General features: G+C 56.1%; 1 protein-coding gene across 5 annotated transcripts in view; it reads right to left on the bottom strand.

The window, feature by feature from the left end:
* ADGRL1 (adhesion G protein-coupled receptor L1) overlaps window positions 1–20371 on the bottom strand; it is a 101803-nt gene that overhangs the window by 25339 nt on the left and 56093 nt on the right. For all 5 annotated transcript variants that reach the window (XR_012155691.2, XM_073318301.2, XM_073318297.2 and 2 more), the window contains one exon: window positions 16536–16645. Coding sequence is in view for 4 of the 5 variants with exons in the window: in XM_073318301.2 (XP_073174402.1) it covers window positions 16536–16645 (110 nt within the window). In the remaining variant the exon portion in view is untranslated. The remainder of the gene's footprint in view (window positions 1–16535; window positions 16646–20371) is intronic.

Raw genomic sequence — 20371 nt, 5'->3', positions numbered from 1 at the left:
GGCCCCCGCAACTGGACACAATGGGTTGTCTGCCCCACCAACGCCGCCCCTCTATGCACCCATCCAACCATCTCCATCTACCCCTGTACACGCCCCTTTATCCCCATCTCCCTGTACATACCCCTCTATCCACCTAGCCCCGTTTCTATCACTGTACATGCCCCCATCCACCTATCCCCATACACCCCCTACCGATCCCTGTACACACCCCTCTATCCACCTATCCCCATACACCCCCTACCCATCCCTGAACATACCCTCTAGCCACCTATCCTCATACACCCCCTACCCATCCCTGTACACACCCCCACCCGCCTATCCCCATGCACCCCCTACTGATCCCTGTACACACCCCTCTATCCACCTATCCCCATGCACCCCCTACCGATCCCTGTACACACCCCTCTATCCACCTATCCCCATACACCCCCTACCGATCCCTGTACACACCCCTCTATCCACCTATCCCCATGCACCCCCTACCGATCCCTGTACACACCCCTCTATCCACCTATCCCCATACACCCCCTACCCATCCCTGAACATACCCTCTAGCCACCTATCCTCATACACCCCCTGCCGATCCCTGTACACAGCCCTCTATCCACCTATCCCCATACACCCCCTACCCATCCCTGAACATACCCTCTAGCCACCTATCCTCATACACCCCCTGCCGATCCCTGTACACAGCCCTCTATCCACCTATCCCCATCTACCCCTACCGATCCCTCTACATACCCCACTATCTCCATACACCCCCTACCCATCCCTGTACACACCCCCACCCGCCTATCCCCATGCACCCCCTACTGATCCCTGTACACACCCCTCTATCCACCTATCCCCATGCACCCCCTACCCATCCCTGAACATACCCTCTATCCACCTATCCCCATACACCCCCTGCCGATCCCTCTACATACCCCACTATCCACCTATCCTCATACACCCCCTACTGATCCCTGTACACACCCCTCTATCCACCTATCCCCATGCACCCCTACCCATCCCTGAACATACCCTCTAGCCACCTATCCTCATACACCCCCTGCCGATCCCTGTACACAGCCCTCTATCCACCTATCCCCATGCACCCCCTACCCATCCCTGAACATACCCTCTAGCCACCTATCCTCATACACCCCCTACCTATCCCTGAACATGCCCCTCCAACCACTTATCCTCATACTCTCCCAGCTATTCCTGTACACACCCCCTCTATTCATCCATCCACAGACAGCCTCTACCTCTCGCTGTATATGTTCCTCTATCCAACCATGCCCATATTCCCCCCATATACTCTTGTACACACACCTCTATTCATCCATCCCTATACACCCCCTACCTATCCTATACCTATTCATCCATCCCCAGACTTTCCATCTACCTATCCCTATCCCTGTACACTCCCCTCTATGTACTTATCCTGATACACCCCCACCTCTCTATTCAGCCACCCTCATTCCCCCTGCTCGCTCCATCCATCTCCATACACATCACCCCTCTACCTAAGCTCTATGGCCCCATTCACACAGTAGCTGAGCACCTCCCAGTCGTTAATAGATCGGTCCTCCCACTACACTTGTGAGAGGCAAGTACTATTATTTCTTAAAAAGAAAAGGAGGACTTGTGGCACCTTAGAGACTAACCAATTTATTAGAGCATAAGCTTTCGTGAGCTACAGCTCACTTCCTCAGATGCATATCGTGGAAACTGCAGCAGGCTATATATATACACAGAGAATATGAAACAATACCTCCTCCCACCCCACTGTCCTGCTGGTAATAGCTTATCTAAAGTGATCATCAGGTGGGCCATTTCCAGCACAAATCCAGGTTTTCTCACCCTCCACCCTCTGCTGCTGGAGAGTGAATTTGTGTGTGTGGGGGGGTGGAGGGTGAGAAAACCTGGATTTGTGCTGGAAATGGCCCACCTGATGATCACTTTAGTTAAGCAATTACCAGCAGGACAGTGGGGTGGGAGGAGGTATTGTTTCATATTCTCTGTGTATATATAAAGCCTGCTGCAGTTTCCACGGTATGCATCTGAGGAAGTGAGCTGTAGCTCACGAAAGCTTATGCTCTAATAAATTGGTTCGTCTCTAAGGTGCCACAAGTACTCCTTTTCTTTTTGCGAATACAGACTAACACGGCTGCTACTCTGAAACCTGTTATTATTTCTTAGTTTCTGCTGTGGGTTTGTACAGCGCCTGGCATGATGGGGCCCTGGGCTGTGATTGGGGCACCTGGGTGCTACCACCGCACAAACCAGAGAGACTGAGGAATTTGCCCCGTCACACAGGGAGTCTGGCAGGGAGCTGACCCTGGATCTCGAGCCCCTAACCGCTGGGCCACATTTCCTTCCTGGCTCCGTCCTCCCCACGTGCTATGATCAAGTCACCGCTGACCCTACTCTGTGCTTAGGTGCAAACTCCCATTTAATTTGGAGGATGGGGGAAAGCTGGGGAGATGGCAATCCACCTACTCCAGACACCCCCTCTAATCTAATCTAATCTAATCTAATCTAATCTAATCTAATCTAATCTAATCCCAGGCAGCCCCATCTAGTCCATATTCCAGCCTTACCAACTCAGCGGGATGCCTCTTTCCTTTTGACAGCCTGATCCAGCTCCCCGCGCCCCCCAAAGGGCAGAGCAGGGGGCTGAGCTCTGAGTTAACCTGCTCAAGGCCCATCCCCCCCTGCATGGAATCATTACAGCTGGGGGAGGCAGGTCCAGGCCCCACGCCGGGGTGTCCCTCCTGCATTAGCATGGCCAGTGTGTCCATTGAACCCCGATGGGAGTTACACACATGCGGGTCTCCAGCCGGGATCTGAGCCAGCACAGAAGGTTGTTATCAAGCTGGGGGTGGCAGCGGGGGCGGGGGGGCGGGGAAGAGCCTGGTAGGACGAGCTGGAGCGGGATGTGGGACCTTTCCCCCTGAACCTGTGAGCTCCAGCTGTGGGGACCCTCTGGGCTCATCCTCATGCCCTTGGCAGCCCTGGGCCTTTCCCTGCTCTCAACCCCACCTGCTCCCTGCACTGCCCTAGAGCGGCTCCCATCCAACCTGCCTCATGCACTGCCCAGTTCCTGCCAGCCAGGGGCAGCAGAGAGACAGGGATGCATGCCTGGGGGAAGAGGGGAGACGTTCCTGCCTTTGCCATCCCCTACCTGCCCCGAGGCCAGTGCTGGGGATGCCCTCAGTTCCTGATGTTAGCCAGCTGGCGCTGGTTCCTCGGAGCCAGGGGTTGGGGGGCAGTTCCGGAGTGTTTGCACCTGCTCTGAAATTTGTAACCCGCCCACTCCCGTCTCAATCATCGGGTGCCACCCTCGGCCCACCTTTGCTGCCCAGGTTCCCTGGGCCTGGGGTAAACCCAGATCCGGAGCTAGGGGTAAATCCAGGCCAATGCTCTGAGAGTCGAGGGAGAGCTGCATGGGGGGATGCAATCAGAGAGTCTGTGTGCATGGGTACGTATATTGCGATGCATGTGCTCCCGTGTGTGCGGGCATGTTTGCATGCGTGTTCCTTTGTGTGTGCACGGACACGCATGGGGGGGTGTTCCGGTGGCATGTGTGTGCGTGTTCCCACAGGCATGCATGTTGCCACATGTGTGCAGGGTGTCCTGTGTTCTGTGCATGCCCATCTGAGTATGTGTGTGCGGTTGCGTGCGTTGCCCTCTTGTGGCACAGGCCATGGAGGGATAAAGGATCTACAGCTAGTGCAAACCAGCAGAGTTGCTCTTTAGCGCGGGTGCTGGGGGGGGGTTGGGCCATGCTGGGGGCTCTAGCCCCAGCGGTGTGATCTGACCCCATTCCTGTCCCACTCTGGGTGATCATAGGCTCCTCTCTCAGACTCACAGGTTCAGTTGGGCTGGCCCCACAGCCCAGGCTGGGGGTGGTGAGGTGGGATGGATGGAGGGCTCCTGGCGGGAGGAGGAGGAGGAGAAACACATTGTTAAAGACGGGGTGAGGGTGGGTTAGCTGGTTTCTATCCCTCCTGGGCGCACAGGGGATGGGAGTGGGCTGTCCACAGTCTGAGGCAGCCGGGGCCGAAATGGACAAGGAAGCAATCAACTTAAACAAAAAAAGCCACATCAGGAAGGTTTTTAACGCCCCAGAACCATGGGATCCTTGCTGGACCTGTGGGAAAAAAGCACGTTTAGCCCCCCCAGCAAAAATAAATATATATCTGCCCCCGCCCTCCCCACCCCAGTGCATTTGGAAATACAAAATAAGCCGAGAGAAGGAGAGAAAAACATGGATTGGAAAGAATCAAGCCTGGCTTTTTTTTTTTGCTGTGGTCTCTTAAGCAATTATCAATTTGTTAATTTACTGGCTTCCTACTGCTGCCTCTGACAGCCCCAATGCTCGTTAGAAAAATCTCGTTTTCTCCCTGCCCTGGTACTTACATTAAACTAGAAACCTCCACAAAGGGCTGAGATGGTCAAATTAAAATATATATATAAATATAAAATCGATTGCATCCCCGCCCCTTCTGGCAATAACAGATCGAGTTAAAGACCCTGAGTGCAGCTTTTGCTTAATTTAATTTCTTTTAACAGGCAGGAAAAAAATAAGAAGAATCCCAACCCCTGGATTTATCGGAAGAAAAGAAATAAAGGAACAAAAAAAAAAAGAAATAACATAAAATTCCATATTAAAGTGGTTAGTAAAACCAAACAAAAACCAAACAAACGTACCCACCAGATTACTATGGCTAGTGTTAAAAAGCTGGTTTATATATATATACGTGTAGACATAAATATATATATAAACAAATCGGGGTGTTTTTTTTAGTTGAGCGTCATCTCGTTAGCATAGCGTTCCAGGGGTTAACAGAGAGGACAAGCCGGGAGGAATGAGACAAAGTCAAAGAAAATGAAAGTCGTCACTTTTAGGAAAAGAACCCAAGAGGTTTAGGAGCTCCTGCGTGGGGGTGTGGGGAAAAATTCTGAATCGGCACTGTGGTAAAGCAGGTGCTTAACTTTAAGCATGGGCTTCTGTTCTAATGTTCGAAGACTCCTTGTGTATCATGAATAATAAATACTACTGCTGGGAAGGAGATAACTTTCAGCGGGAGTGAAAGTCCCCTTGATGTCATGGGGATTTACGCACAGGGTCGCGCGCTGTCCCAAAGAAGGGATAGTGGCACGCCCAGGCTGGACGAATGTAAGCACCCAAATCCGTGGATATCCACCCCGCCCAATGCCTGGCCACGAAGGAGAGTGAGTCGAAAAGCGAATTTGCCGATTGGAATCAAATTGATGGAATTCTTTTTGTAAAAAATCAATCAATAAGCCCATCTGACCCGTCAGCTCCCTCCCCGCTCATACTACCCATGTTTTTTTTAAAATTCCATGTTAGGAGGGGGGGGGGAAGAAGGAATTAGGAAATAATAATCATAAAAAAGAGACAGAACCGAAATCAAGAGGAGAAAGAGAAAGCCGGTGACTGAGGTAGATACCCGACTGGTTGCCATGGAAACATGAACAGAGGAGCAGAGAAACTCAGTTGAATGATTAAAAAAAGACGGAGAGGAAGCCCCCATGACTAGTTCCCCTGAAGGAGGTAAAAAGTCGAGCAGACATTAATAGTTGCCCCCCCACCCCCCACGAGCAGGCGAGCCAAGGACTCATGGATCAGTCTTTGGATTCCAGTTTGGTTACAAAAATCCTTTCCAGATTGGAGCTGGTGGCTTGTATTTTGCATCGGGCAGGTGGCGAAAGGGGCCTGTATTTTAGCTAGGGAGGCCAATTGGAATTAACAAGACCAGAGAGAGAAAATTGGGGGGAAGGGTGGGGGGGGAGAGGGAAGGTTCTGGGAGGAAAAAGGAAAGTTAGGGAAAGAGGGGTCGGGGTAGGATCAGAGGAGGCGGAATTCACATTTAATATGGCCACAGAGAATATAACAAGGTGTTAGGTTTAGGGGGTCAGGGGTAATGTTCTGTTTACCTTTTTGTTCCACTTCTACTTTAAGCATCGGAAGAAAGAAGAAAAAAAAATAGATTGAAAAAAAAAAGTGCAAGGAAAGGAGAAAAAAAAAGAGAGAAGAGATTAAATTGCTTTTCCCCCCGCCCCAAAGAAACCTTTTCTTTATCGCAACTTTTTCCGCCCCACCCTTCCGACCCCCATTTCAGAGCCCACCCCCCGCCCTTTTTAATTGTTAAAATTGTTGCTTGTTTTAGGCAAAGAGAGAGAGAAAAACGTGTGTTGGATTTTTGTTGGAGGATTTTATAAATCAGGTTTGATTTGTTTTTAGGATTCAATGGGTTTTTGCTCCAGCAGCGACGCCCTTGGAAAGAGAAACATCAAGAACTCCCCCCCGCCCCAATGCAAATAATAAAATAATAAGAAATGTCGCAACAACCCAAAATTATAAGAATTAAAAAAAAAACCCCAAATGCAAAACTCTGAGCACCCCAGGAACAGAAAGGACAGTAGGAGATAGATAGGGATGGACAGATGGATGGTTGTGTATGGGTATAGATAGATAGATAGATAGATAGATAGATAGGTAGATAGATAGATAGATAGATGTGTATGGGGATAGGCAGTTAGATAGAGGGGGTGTATGGGGATAGACAGATAGATAGAGGGGGTGTATGAGGATAGACAGATTGATCGATCAGTCAAAAGAACCAGGATTCTGGGATCTTAGCTGAATTAAGAGGCCCAGGTGGCCCATAGACATCCGCCCCCACCCTCAACTGCTGATCTTCTGTTGCTTAGCTTCAAGCTGACACCAATCCGCTCTTGTCAATATCAGCCCACTCATCACCCTAGATCTAAATGGGTGTATTCCCTGGTCTGGGACATGCAAGAGGTCTGAGTAGATGATCAGATCTATCTAATCTATCTATCCCCATACACCTCGTCTAATCTAATCTAATCTAATCTAATCTAATCTAATCTAATCTAATCTAATCTAATCTATCTATCTATCCCCATACACCTCATCTATCTATCTATCTATCTATCTATCTATCTATCTATCTATCTATCTATCTATCTATCTATCTATCTCATAAGAACAGCCATGCTGGGTCAGCCCAGCGGTCCAGCTAGCCCAGTGTCCTGTCTTCTGAGAGAGGCTGGTGCCAGGTGCTTCAAAGTGAACTAACAGAACAGGGCAATTATCAAGTGACTCATCCCTGTCATCCAGTCCCAGCTTCTGGCCATCAAAAGTGTACTTTAGAGTCACCCAGAGCATGGGGCTGCGTCCCTGACTAGCTTGGCTGATAGCCATTGATGGACCTGTCCTCCAGGAACACCTCCGATGGATTTTTGACCCCAGTTATCCTTTTGGCCTTCCCAGCAGCGCATTCCACAGGCGGACTGTGTGGTGCTTGCAGAAATACTTAGGGTTGTTTTAAATCAGCTGCCTGCTCATCACATCGGGTGAGCCCTAACTTTGTGCTATGTAGCAGTCAATAACACTTCTCTAGACACTGTCTCCGCCCCAGCCGTGATTTCACAGCCCTCTATCAGATCCCCCCTCAGTCGTCTCTTTTCCAAGCTGAACAGTCCCAGCCCTGTTAATCTCTCCTCATGCGGCTGCTGTTCCATCCCCCTGATCATTTTTGTTGCCTTCTCTGCACTTTCCCCAGTCCCAATATATCCTTTTTTGCAATGGGGCGACCGGAACTGCAGGGAAGATTCGAGGTGTGGGGGCACCGTGGACTTATACACCTCGCTCTCTCTCCATACACCCCCACTGCCTATCTAGCCTCATACTCCCCACCCCCATTCTGCAACTCAGCCTGGTTCCTAGGCACAGATCCATCACACCCCTAGGTCCCTGTCCCAAAGCCCCTCGTCTCTCACTTCCAGATGCGCTGGGAATCCCAGCTTCCTTTCTCATCACCTTTGAAAGCTCCTACCCCACTGAGGAAAACCCCCTGTGCTCTGTAAACCAGGATTGTTTCTGTCATGATTGACGGGCCTGCCCCCCATCCCCTGCTCAGACGCAGCCCTCCCACGCCCCACTGCACCTCGACCATGCTCCATCTGCTCCTTGCTCTCTGATGCCTCCGCCCTGTGACGATAATTCCTGATGCTTTACAAAGGCGGTCAGCATCCTAACACCATATACCATATACCAGTGGGGAAACTGAGGCACAGAGCAGGGACACAACCCCTCCCAGCTCACCCAGAGGAGCCAGAAATAGAGCCCAGCTCTTCTGCGTCTCAGTGCAGTGCTCTCGCCACTAGACCACGCTGCCTTCTTGATCCTGTTAGCAGTGGACATTGCCCTCCTAGCTCAGAGCCCACAGAGCCCTCAAATGGCTGCTTGAGTCCATTGAAGAGCCTGGGGAAACAGCACAGAGCTCCACCAAAATCCAGGGGTCAGTGTGAGCAGCACCGGCCGTGGCGCTGTGGCTTGTTTGTGCCGAGAGCTCTGGCCCCAATTAAATACAAATGACCTTGTTTTTTAACTACACTTTGAATGGAAAGTTCCTCCTCTGTGGGGCAAGGGTGGGGGCTGGCTCCAATCTGACCCCAGGGCAGCTCTGGCGGGCAGGGAATGGGACATGGGGCCTTTCCTCTCTAGGGGGCACCGGCTCTGATCTTACACTAGGGCAGGGGCTGGCTGGCTCAGGGGGCAGGGAATGGGACACAGGGCCTTTCCCCTCTAGGGGCCACCACTTTTGGTCCCTCTTTGTCTGATGACAGCTTTCAGTGCAGTTCAGGCAGAGAGGAGGGAATTCTCCAGGTTGGCGTTTGGCCAGGACGGACACCGGGGTTCACACCCCAACCTGCCAGGGGCTCCTTTGCTACACGTGTATTCAGGCCTGAGTGTGAGGCATGACCCGAAGGACAGGGAGGTCTGAGGAGCTGGGCCTGGGCTGGGCTTATGGTCCTGCCACCTTGGGAATTCTACCCCAACAGAGGTTACTGATGCCTGACAGATGGACAGAGGGTTGTATGGGGCTGGGTAGACAGAAGGGGTGAAAGGGGATAGACAGATGGATACCGGGTGTGTGAGGATAGATAGAGCGCTGTGTATGAGGCTGAGTAGATACAGAGGAGGGGTGTTTGAGAGTAAATAGGGAGTGTATGGGGCTGGCTGGATTGAGGGGTGGGTATGGGAAGGATGGGTGGGTGTACATGGGGATGGATGGATCAGGTGTTTGAGACTGGATGGACAGGCAGAGGGGCATGCATGAGGCTGGATGGACAGACAGAGGGATGTGTATGGGGATGGCTGGCTGGAGGGGTGTGTATGGGGTTGGATGGATGGATCGAGGGGTGTGTATGGGGAGGGATGGATGGATGAATGGATGGAGGGGTGTGCATGGGGCTGGATGGACAGACAGAGGGGTGTGTATGGGGATGGATGGAGGGGTGTGTATGGGGAGGGATGGATGGAGGGGTGTGCATGGGGCTGGATGGACAGAAGGATGTGCATGGGGATGGATGGATGGAGGGAGGGGTGTGCATGGGGCTGGATGGACAGAGGGGTGTGTATGGGGCTGGATGGACAGACAGAGGGGTGTGTATGGAGATGCACAGACTGACAATCTAGCAGTGCTAACATCTGACTCTCACCCCCTCGTTGCCCATCACTGGTCACGCTTTGGGGTCGGCCATTCTCCACAGTGCAGAGGCCCGCGGCCCTTGGCGGCGAGTTCTGTGGGGTGGCGCTGACAGCAAGCCAGGCTGAGCTCCCGCACTGGGGCTGGCTCTGGAAGGGCATGGGACTAAGGCGGAGTGGGGCGGTGTGGGGCGGGGCCCTGCCTTGCTCCATGGGAGCCCCGAGGGCTGGCCTGGGCCTGGCCTCCTCGGCATCCTGCTGCAGCCGTACTGCCAAGCTGGTGAACTTGTGAAAAGGGGACTGGCGGGGGGAGGGGGAGGATATTAAATACAGGGGGGAAGCAAGTTAAAAATAGTGCTTGGGAAGGGGAAAAAACAGCTCCAGCCAGAAATTAATATCCGACAATCTGCTCAGCGGCAAAGAGCAAACCAGCCAGGTAGAAATCTCCAGCCACATGCGTTTGTGCCAGGGCGAGGGGCAAATCGGTGCCCAGCTCTGGGGACACTGTGGGGTCGGGGGGGGATGTCGGGGCAGGGGCGAACTGCCTTGCTGCCTACGGAGCCGCACGAGACCTGGGGCTTAAAGCTTGGGGCGAGATTGTCGGCTGGTACACACGGGCGCTGGCTGTGGGCGACGGGTCCCCCGTGCCGCTCTGCTGAGGGCTGAGTCTGTTACGGCCAGGCCAGAGAGCTCTCTAGCTCAAGGGGTGTAGCTCTCAGGAGCCCTGGGGCAGCCCCCCGTCATGTTGGCTGGCCCGACAGCTCAGAACGGCCCAACCCCAGCGGAGGATCTGCCCCTCAATGGGTAGCCCTTGTGACTGCACGGAAACAAGCCCCGGAGATGGAGAGGCTCCCGAAGCAGACGGCAGCTAGGCAGAGCCAGCTGATGATGAAATCTAATGATTTCTAAGCTTTTGGGGACTGGATTTTGGACCGTTCAGGGCTGGTGATGCTGTAAACCAGGCGGGGTGTCTGTGTGTGTATGGGGCGGGGGACAGAGCAAAGGAATCAGAATGGGCCTGTGCCCCTTTTCTTGGCTGCTTCAGGAAGCTCTTTGGGGCAGGGGGGCTGTCTGCTTCTCTGGCTGCGCAGCACCCGGCACAATGGGGCGGCCTGGGTCTTGGCTGAGGCCTCTAGGCATTGCTATAATAATAAACCAGGGAATAACTGCTCACCCAACTGACTAAAGGCAGCCCCGGCCTTGCCTGGAATATACACAGCTGCTGCCAATGACTAACAAATCCCTTGTGGGAAAAACAGAGGCGCCCCCTCGAGATCCCGGGGGAAGGAAGGGAAAGAAACAATGTGACAGGAAATAAAAGAAGGGGGGGGGGAGGAGGAGGGCTGAGAAAAGGGTTGGGTTTTTTTCTGTTTGCACAGTTCTAACAATTATATTTTTATAATCCTGCCCCCTCCAAAATAAATTAAATAGATAAGAAAAACGAACAAACAAAAAGACCCAACCAAAATTAGAGGCATTCAATTAACACAAGGACAATTGGCACCTGAAGAAGGAAAACAGGCCGTTTGGTTAGAACGGAGGCAGCTGCAAAGGAAGAAAGCGGGGAGTTCGACACGCACCCTCCGTCCCCCTCCCCCATCTCCCCGCTTTCTGCACTCCTGCCCTGCCCTGACCCCCAAAGATCAACAGCACTGAGGCACCCCGCGGGAGAGCAGGAAGGGACAATCAGAGGGCAGGGGGCAGCATGGAGCGCAGAGAGAGAGGAGGAGCTGCATGGTGGTGGGGGGTGAGTTAGAAGGCGCCGGACGAAGCACGCTTTTGTCGTGGTGAATTGAATGAGGCCTGGTAGGGTTGGCGTGACTCCCATCATGCTCTGCTTCATGTTAGCACGACTCCCATCATGCTCCACCTCGCGGTTAAGCAGTAGGGAGTTGGGGGTACGTGTTGGGCATGCAGCTTTACGAAATCACAGCTGCTTCCCACAATGCCGTGGTGATGCCCAGCTTTGGGCTTGGACTCCTGGGATCTAGCCCTGGCTCCCTGCCCTTTCAGAGCTGAGAACAGAACCCAGGAGTCCTGACTCAGAAGTCACTGGCCCGTGCTGCCTCCTTCTCCGCTCTCCCGCCGATGCCGGCCCCCGTAGTGTTACGCCCAGGGCCGGGCAGAGGCCCAAACTCTGCACACGCAGCTGAGCTGGCTGAAAGCTTTTCCCCAGATCTCTCCCTCGCCATTTAAAAAATGCAGAGAGGTCAAAACGGGCCCCGGCTCGGTTCTGATGAAACCCTGGTTGGGACGGTTCCTCGGGCGAGCTCCCAGAAGGGCCAAGAGCCCCATGGCTGAGGCATCACTTGGCCGATGGGAGACCAAGGCCCCGCTCGGCCCGATTCACAGCAGCAGCTTGACCCCGGGTCTAGTGCATCCCTGAGCCCTGGGCTAGTCAGTGGGCCAGTGAGCCCTCGCAGTGGGGAGCAGCAGGTGCCAGGGACCCCCTGACAGCCGGGTCTCAGCTCCTGGTGCTGGGGACTCCAGGACGGGCTGGTCCCCGGCCTGGGCTGGCTGGACCCTCCCGAGCAGGGATGGAGCAGACGAGCGACGCCAATGGTGTGGCATCGCTTTACGCCAGCTCTGGATCTGGCCCCTTCTGCCCCAGATCCCTCGGTCGGCCCCACTGCCTTGGCCGTGCTCCTTTCCGTGTGGGAAAACCTGGGGCCAATGCGCCCACTTCCCAGTGATTGCCAACTGGTTTCTGCCTCAGCACGAGGCCCAGAAGGTGCCTCTGACACTAGCCAGGGGGCTCTGGAGCTGAGAAAGCCGCTCGCTGTCCTGCTCTGCCAGACCCACTGTGAGGTAGCTCTGGATTTACACCCCTGAGTCCATGAAATCGGAGGAGCAGATACCCAGCTGGTGTAAACGGGTGTAGAGCCATTAAAGTCAATGGAGCTACATCAGTTTACCCCACTTGGGAATCTGCTTTTCAGAGAGTGACGTCAGATTTACACCTTGGTGTAAACGAGAGCAGAATTTTGCTTCATCTGAGTTACTCTGGTTTGAATCTGGTTTGGCTGGAGTTAACTCTTGCTTTGCACCCTGGTGTAACTGGGATCAGAGTCCGGCTTCCAGGCAGTGACTCCAGATTTACACCTGGGTGTAAGCGAGAGCAGGATTTTGCGGCCTCCGAGTTACTCTGGATGTACACTCTGGTTTTGGTGGCACTAACTCCTGCTTTCCATGCTGGCCAAGGGGGGAGCAGAGCTGGACTTCCAGGGAGCCACTGCGGGTTTACACCCCAGCGTAACTGAGAGCCAGATCCGGATTCAGCACCGTCATACCAGTGTTGCGGAGCTCCGAATCCGCCTCCACCCCCGCTCTCTCTCTCGTTGCTAGTCCCACGCCCCGAACCTCGCCTGTCCCTTGCTGACGTTGGCTGTTGGGTGAGTGGCAGCGTGGGGGAGAGCAGATGGTGGGCACCGAGCCAGCACCAGGAGAACAGCCGCGCCTTGAAATGTGAGGAGAGGGGTGGCCAATCCTCTGCAGCGATGCCACCCGGCAAGCATTTGGGCAGCGCGTATGTCGCCTTGAAATGTGTTGCATGAACGGGTGGGAGTGGGGGGGTGGGGGGAACCTGTCAATTTCCATTGCTCCCAAGGAAGGAGCGGCAGATGGGAATGGAAATCAAGGAGTGGCAGAGGGACCCAGCTGGTGTAAACGGGCAAGGGATAAACCCTACGCCAAATCCCAACGGCTTGGATCTGGCCCAGCTGACACGGGCAGCCACATGGTGAGGAGGCAGAGACAGGAATTCTCTGCCTCTCGGATACCGGGTGTGAGTGCGGGCATGGGCAACATTCACGGGTGTGCACCTGGGGGCGTGCGTGTGTGCTGTGTACAGACGTGTGCAATGTGCAGGCATGTGCATCTGGGGGCATGCGTGTGTGCAGGATACAGACGTGTGCAATGTGCAGGCGTGTGCATCTGGGGGCGCGCGTGTGTGCAGGATACAGACGTGTGCAATGTGCAGGCGTGTGCATCTGGGGGCGCGCGTGTGTGCAGGATACAGACGTGTGCAATGTGCAGGCGTGTGCATCTGGGGGCGTGCGTGTGTGCAGGGTACAGACGTGTGCAATGTGCAGGCGTGTGCATCTGGGGGCGTGCGTGTGTGCAGGATACAGACGTGTGCAATGTGCAGGCGTGTGCATCTGGGGGCGTGCGTGTGTGCAGGGTACAGACGTGTGCAATGTGCAGGCGTGTGCATCTGGGGGCGTGCGTGTGTGCAGGATACAGACGTGTGCAATGTGCAGGCGTGTGCATCTGGGGGCGTGCGTGTGTGCAGGATACAGACGTGTGCAATGTGCAGGCGTGTGCACCTGGGGGCGTGCGTGTGTGCAGGATACAGACGTGTGCAATGTGCAGGCGTGTGCACCTGGGGGCGTGCGTGTGTGCAGGGTACAGACATGTGCAATGTGCAGGCGTGTGCATCTGGGGGCGTGCGTGTGTGCAGGGTACAGACGTGTGCAATGTGCAGGCGTGTGCATCTGGGGGCGTGCGTGTGTGCAGGGTACAGACGTATGCAATGTGCAGGCGTGTGCATCTGGGGGCGTGCGTTTGTGCCGTGAATAGACATATGCAGCGTACACACATGTGCAGTGTATACACCTGCATCTGTGTGCAATGGTACATGTGTGTGCGTTTACATGCATGTGCGTGAAAACTCATTCAGCTGGGACCGCAGGGCCAGGCCCTTTGCTGGGGTAAATCAGCGGAGCCCAGCAGGCTCCGATTTCCGGCCCTCCATCTCTGCAGCTCTCTCCTCTCCACGCTCCGTCGCTCCTCCCTGCCATCCATCCCCCCTTGTGCTGGCCCCCCACCCTTCCTGCGTAGCCCTCTCTCCAGCCCCATCCCGCTCGCAGCCCTGCCTGTCTGAGATCCCAGCCCAGTCTCAGCTGGGTGCCCCCGTGCTGTTGTGGGGCAGAGTCAGTTATATCCTGAGATGAGGGAGGTTGTCTGGGTGCGTCCGCTGCGGAGCTGAAAGGAAAAGGAACAGGAATTGGAGTTAAATCGGTTAAGAGGATGCGCTGGACGCTGACGCCCGCCTCTCGGCTCCGGCTCTGTCTGCGAGGAGAAACCAAAGGAGGTGTTACCAGGGCTCCCCTCCCCCCACAGCCCAGCCCCCCGGAAAAAGACAGTGGGTCAAACAACAGGAAGCAACGCCCCCCGACCCTGGAAATGACACGCCCTGGCTCACGCTACGCAAAGCAGCAGGGAGGGGAGAGGGGATGTTTGCTGCAGACCCAGAGGGAGAGAGGCGCCCCAAAACCGGCCCCCTTAGACAGCGGCGCTGGCTTCATTCCCCCCACCACCCCCGCCGCCCACTGTTCCTTCTCTTTTGACCCCCAGTGGGCCTGGATGGGCTGGAGCACAGATCCCACCGTGCACTCCAGAGCTGGGGTCACTCTCCCGGGATCCCTTCAGGGTACCTCTGGTTTGGGGGACCCAGTGGGGGCAGGCGCTGAGCAATGCACAGAGTCAGGATTTGGGGTGCAGCGCACCTCCTGTTGCTGTCTATGCTGGGACCTGGCCAGGGTTGCCAACCCTCCAGGATTGTCCTGGAGTCTCCAGGAATTAAAGATTAATTTGTAATTAAAGATTATGTCATGTGATGAAACCTCCAGGAATATTCCCAACCAAAATTGGCAACCCTAGACCTGCCTCCCTTGGAGGCCAGGGAGCTGTCACAGAGCCAGCTCAGCCTGCCAAGGCGGGACTTCCTGTTTTTTCCAGACCCGCTTCCTGTTTTTTCCAACCCTGACTTCCTGTTTGTTCCCTGAAACCCACTTCCTGTTTCCACGCAGGAGGACCTGCTCCTCAGGAGGGAATTTCCCAGGCCCAAGAGGAGTAGGGGACTGTCAGCCTGGCCCGGTTCCAACACACCCGCGGCTCCGATGGCTCGGCTCAGACACCGCTGGGTGTGTGTTGGGAAGGGAAGCTGAGTGGGGGCAGAGAGGTCTGTGCACATGCAGAGCACACACCCATGTTCACACACGTGTGCACACAGACTCACGCATGTGCCCACATCCACACGCACAGCACATAGGGAGCACATGCACACACGTGCGGAGCACACTCATGTACACACACACACACACACACCCCGACTCTGCTCTGGCCTAGGGCAGGTGCTCCCCAAACCCAGCCCAGCCCAGGGGCCCCCGTTGCCTGAAACCTGCCCCAGAAGGACTCGCCCTCCTCCAATGTAGCTCCAGGATCCTTCCCACCTGAGTCCTGACTTCCACCCTCCCCCACAGGTCTAACCACTCGACCCCACTCCCCTCCCACCACGTGGGGACACGTGGGTCGCCAATCACTTCTCCCCACTCAGCCCCCTCCTGGGAGAGGCACAATCTCCCCCCCACCGACCCTGGAACAAGCAGGGCAGGCCCCATCCTAGCCTTGCTCCTCAGCACCCCCTTGGGATGGGCAGGGTACTGCTGGGTAGCCTTAGGCGTGGCTGGGACGCGAGGCGACCTCTAGGGGTGACGCTGGGCCGCGCCGGCTGGAGAGGCTGAGGGAACCGCAGGGTCTGTCTGTGTCCAGCCCCGTCAGCGGCGAGGCACGCGATACGCCCCGGCCCTTCCCGCACCCCGGGGCTTGCCGGCTTCTCTATTACTTCTTGGGGCCCGCACTGACTGCGAGGGGGGCGCACCCCCTAGCGAGCCCCCCTCTCCTTGCAGCACAGTGCCCCCTAGCACCACACTGGGGCCAGCAGGGGGCGGAGAAGCTCCTCCATTAGCATCTCCCTTCCCCACACCCCCCGTGGCATGTTCTCCCCCAAAGGATAGAGCCAAAGCGAGGCACCCAAATCCTTTAGCCCTGGCCCCGGTCATTCCCCCCCACAAGTTCTCCCCCCAGCGCCAGGGATCAGGGAGCCGGTTCTGGGGGGGGGTCTCCCCCTGCTTTGGGTGGGAGGTTTTTCACAGCGAGGAGGGAAGCCAACAAATCGGACCCGGACATGGTTGTAAAGAGCAATGAGAATGGGACTCACTGTATGGGACACAGTCATACTGGACCTCCAGGTACTTGTAGGTTCCGGGGCAGGGGTCCGGGAAGGCGTCCGATCCAGCCACCACCACGCACTGCGTCCGGTTATTGCACCTGGGGGGAGAGAGAAGGCCCGGGGGCCGTTAAATTAAAGACAGTCCCGTAGCGATGCTACATAATGGGGCCGAAATGCAGCCACTTCTGGGGTGTGTCAGGGCAGTGCAGAACCCTGGCTGAAACAGGCGCAGGGCTGGGCAGGAGAGGGATGTCAGGACACGAGGAGATGGCTGGCCTTGGGATGGGGCCAGGAAGCTGGGCTTCATGCCCTGACTTTTGTGAGACACATGGGGAAGGCACGGGGGTTAGGGGGGAGCCTTCAGTTAGCTTCAGGGGATCAGGGCCTTGGTTTTACATCTTGTCCTAAAGGCAGCACATTTAAGCCTCAGACTGGGAGTCTGGACACCTGGGTTCTAGTCCCAGCTCAGGGGAGTGGTGCCTAGGGATTACAGCGGGGAGGGGGGAAGGGCTGGGGGGCAGGACACCTGGGTTCTATTCCTACGTCTAGGGAATGGTGCCTAGGAGTTAGAGCAGGGGGATTGGGATCATGACACCTGAGTTCTATTCCCACCTCAGGGGAGTAGTGCCTCGGGGTTACAGTGGGGAGGGCTGGGGGTCAGGACACCTGGGTTCTATTTCCATGTCTGGGGAGTGGTGCCTAGGGATTAGAGCAGGGGGTTGGGGTCAGGACACCTGGGTTCTATTCCCAGCTCAGGGAAGTGGTGCCTAGGGGTTAGAGTGGGGCTGAGCTGGCTGGGGGTCAGGACACCTGGGTTCTATTCCCAGCCCTGATACAGAGTCGCCGTGCAGAAACCCATTCCCGTTTCAGTGTCTTGGTTTCCACAGCTGTGAAAGGGGGAGATGGCACCGAACAAGCGCCATCTGCAAGGTGTGATGTACGTCTGCCCGGCTGGAGGTCTCTGTGGTGTCTCAGTCCAGGGCAGACCATCCCCAGGGCTGTCTTGCCTTTCACCCCGTCCCACTGAGTATCTCAGCCTGAGCCCAGAGTGAAAACTATTCCCTCTGCTGGGCCCTGATCAGAACACGGGGCCCAGGGCACCCACGACCAGGCTGAAAGAAGGGACTGCTTTAGATAGGGTGCAGAATTGGCCTGTGGAACCCACTGCCACAGAATGAGACTGGGCCAAAAATGCAGCAGGACAGGTCGGGCACGGCTGGGTCACCAGAGCATCCCCGGGAGGAGAAAAAACGTGAAATCAGGGCTAGAACCCCGGGCGCTGATCAAAGGGGTAAAGGGCCCCATCTAGGCTTGTTATTCCATCACTTCCCTCTAGGGGGCTCCCTGCACCAGCCTCTGAAGCAGCTGGTGTGAGTGGCTGGAGCCAGGAGACCAGGGTAGATGGGCCCATCGGGAAGGTGATTCCAGGTTCCAGACACACAACCCCCAACCTACTCATTCCTGTGTGTGCAGATTCACCCCCCCACCCACGCTTACTACATACAGCTCCACCCCCCTCGCACATGCCCTCCCACACACCTGCACTCCCCTCCATGGACAAACCCCCCTTTCCGCACGCCCATGTCAGCACAGGCCAATCTACACCCCCTCCCTCCATGCACCCACACACACTCAGGGGTTGTGGGTTCTCACCACCATGCTGCCGGTTACAATCATGTCTCTGTGGCAGGCTGGGTGTGGGGGAGGGGGAGGTTTGGCTTGGGGGTATTTTTCCCAGCAAGCACTGCAGGATAATTGCCCAAACCACATTAGCTCTGTGGAGGGGGTTTCCTGGGGGGCTGAGAGCCCCAGGCTGTGGGCCCCTCATTGTTCTGCTCGCTATTGTATCCGAGCCGAGGCTGAAAGTCCAAAGAGCGGAGTAATAAATATCCAGGAAGACCTGCTTCCCTGATGGTATTTCATCTGTAACAGCCTCTCCAGCTCCGTCCCACAGCTAGAACCGCAGAGAGCGGGAGAGAACAAAGCAAGGGAGGGAGAGAGAAAGAAGAACAGCATGAAAGGAAGCCAGAAGGGAAGAAAGAAACAGAAAGAACAAAAGAAAGAAAGAAGAGCAGGGCATGAAAGAAGGAATGGATGTAAGAAAGAATGAGGCAAGCGGGAGGGGGTACGGTGGGACAGGTGGGATGGCAAGAGGAGGGGTATAAAGAGAGAAGGGGGGAATTAGGGAGCCCTCCTTCAGGCCCACCCATCCCAGCTCCCCTTGGCTGCGCTGCCTCCTGTGGCAGGGAGTCCTGCAGGGTAACAGGTAACACGTTTCCTTTTGGGGGTTCTAAGCTCATCAGTCAAGAGGACTCTGCCCCAGGGGACCCAGCGTGCGGCCCCCAAAGGGGGAGCAGGGAGGGGTCAGGGGAGTCACCCGGTAAAACTAAGTCGGGTTCAAAGACTCCCCAATGGGAGGGAGAAGATGCTGGAATGACCCACTCCCTCCTCCCCCTAGTGCCTGTGCCCCAGGGCATGGACCCCTCAGAGGGGTTGGGGGGTGACTCCTGGTGCCCATGCCCCAGGATGCAGATTCCTGGGGGGTGTGTGACTCCTGGGAGTTCTCTGATAAGATGTTACCCTGAGGGTGCCTTTGGTGTCAAAGATGAAAGAACCCCGGTGTCCTGGCCAATCTGATGTCCCAGGCCCGAGATGGAGCCATGAGGGGGTAGGAGGAGGCCACGGGGGAGGGGTCAGTGTTTAGGCGTCAGCGGAGTCCAGAGGCAGCTGGAACTGAGCCCCCGGCATTGCTCCCCCAGCTGGGAGTCAAGAGCACGCTGTTGTAATGGCAGAGACTGGCCATGAGAGGGCGACATTGCTCCACTCATTCCCCCCCCCCCCCCGCAGCCTGGGCCCCAGCCTGCTGAACCCCTGACCTGCCTATGCCAGGGTGGGCGTGGGGTCTCTGTTCCCCGCCCCCAGGTCATAGCTGAGGACAGGCAAACTCAGAGGCCATGGGGTGGGGCGCTAATGGAAGGGAGAGGAAAGAAGGGGGGAGAAAGTGGAAATGAACAAACATCTGGCCCAGTCCCTTGGAGGACGCATCAAATGAGGGGGGGGAGTTACAGGAGAAAGAGGTTCAAAGTCTCCTGTGACCTCCACAGCAAGAGTGTGGGACCCAGCCCCCCTGAACTAACCACCAGACCCCATTCCCCTCCCAGAGCGGGGGATCGAACCCAGGAGTCCTGCTCCCACACCCTGACCCCCATGAAGTTCACCCAGCCCTTGCCAAGGCTGGAGCCAGGGCGCCCCAGAGGGCAGGGCGGATTTGGGAGCTGCCTGGTGCCAACCAGCTGGGGGAGCAGGTGGTGGCAGCCTGGAGAGGCCCCCCCCCCCTTCCTTGCCCATCTCTGGCAAACAGCCGTGGCTAATGAGGCGGCAGCTGCCCTGCCCTGGGGGAGCCCTGCCTGGGTCCCGGGGACATGAGCCCAGGTTGCTCTAGCAGCCGACGGCCTCAGGGAACAGCCACGTCCACCCCTTCTCCGATTGCATCAGCCTTGCCAGGGAGAGCAGGTGGCAGGAGCTAACGAGGGAGGGATTGGGGGGGGCGGGTATGGGGGGGGTGTTGTCAGAGCTCTCTGGCAGCAGGGATGCGGGGGGCGGGTGGCATTGCCAGGAGGAGGAAGGTGGTGATCTCTCCCCCACCCTACTCTGCAAGGCTCCTGTTCCCTGCTGCAAGGGCTTTTGGGAGTCTGGCTCACAGGCCCAATGGTGGGAATTGAAGCTAGGAGTCCTGACTCCCAGCCACCATCTGCTCTAACCACTAGGCACCACCCTCTCCCAGAGCCAGGGATAGAACCCAGGAGTCCTGACTTTGCTTTATA

The sequence above is a fragment of the Lepidochelys kempii genome, chromosome 20 (genome assembly GCF_965140285.1).
Source record: "Lepidochelys kempii isolate rLepKem1 chromosome 20, rLepKem1.hap1, whole genome shotgun sequence".
NCBI lineage: Eukaryota > Metazoa > Chordata > Testudines > Cheloniidae > Lepidochelys > Lepidochelys kempii.
Note: the sequence above shows the minus strand (reverse complement) of the source record. Positions and strands in the feature narration are given on the sequence as shown.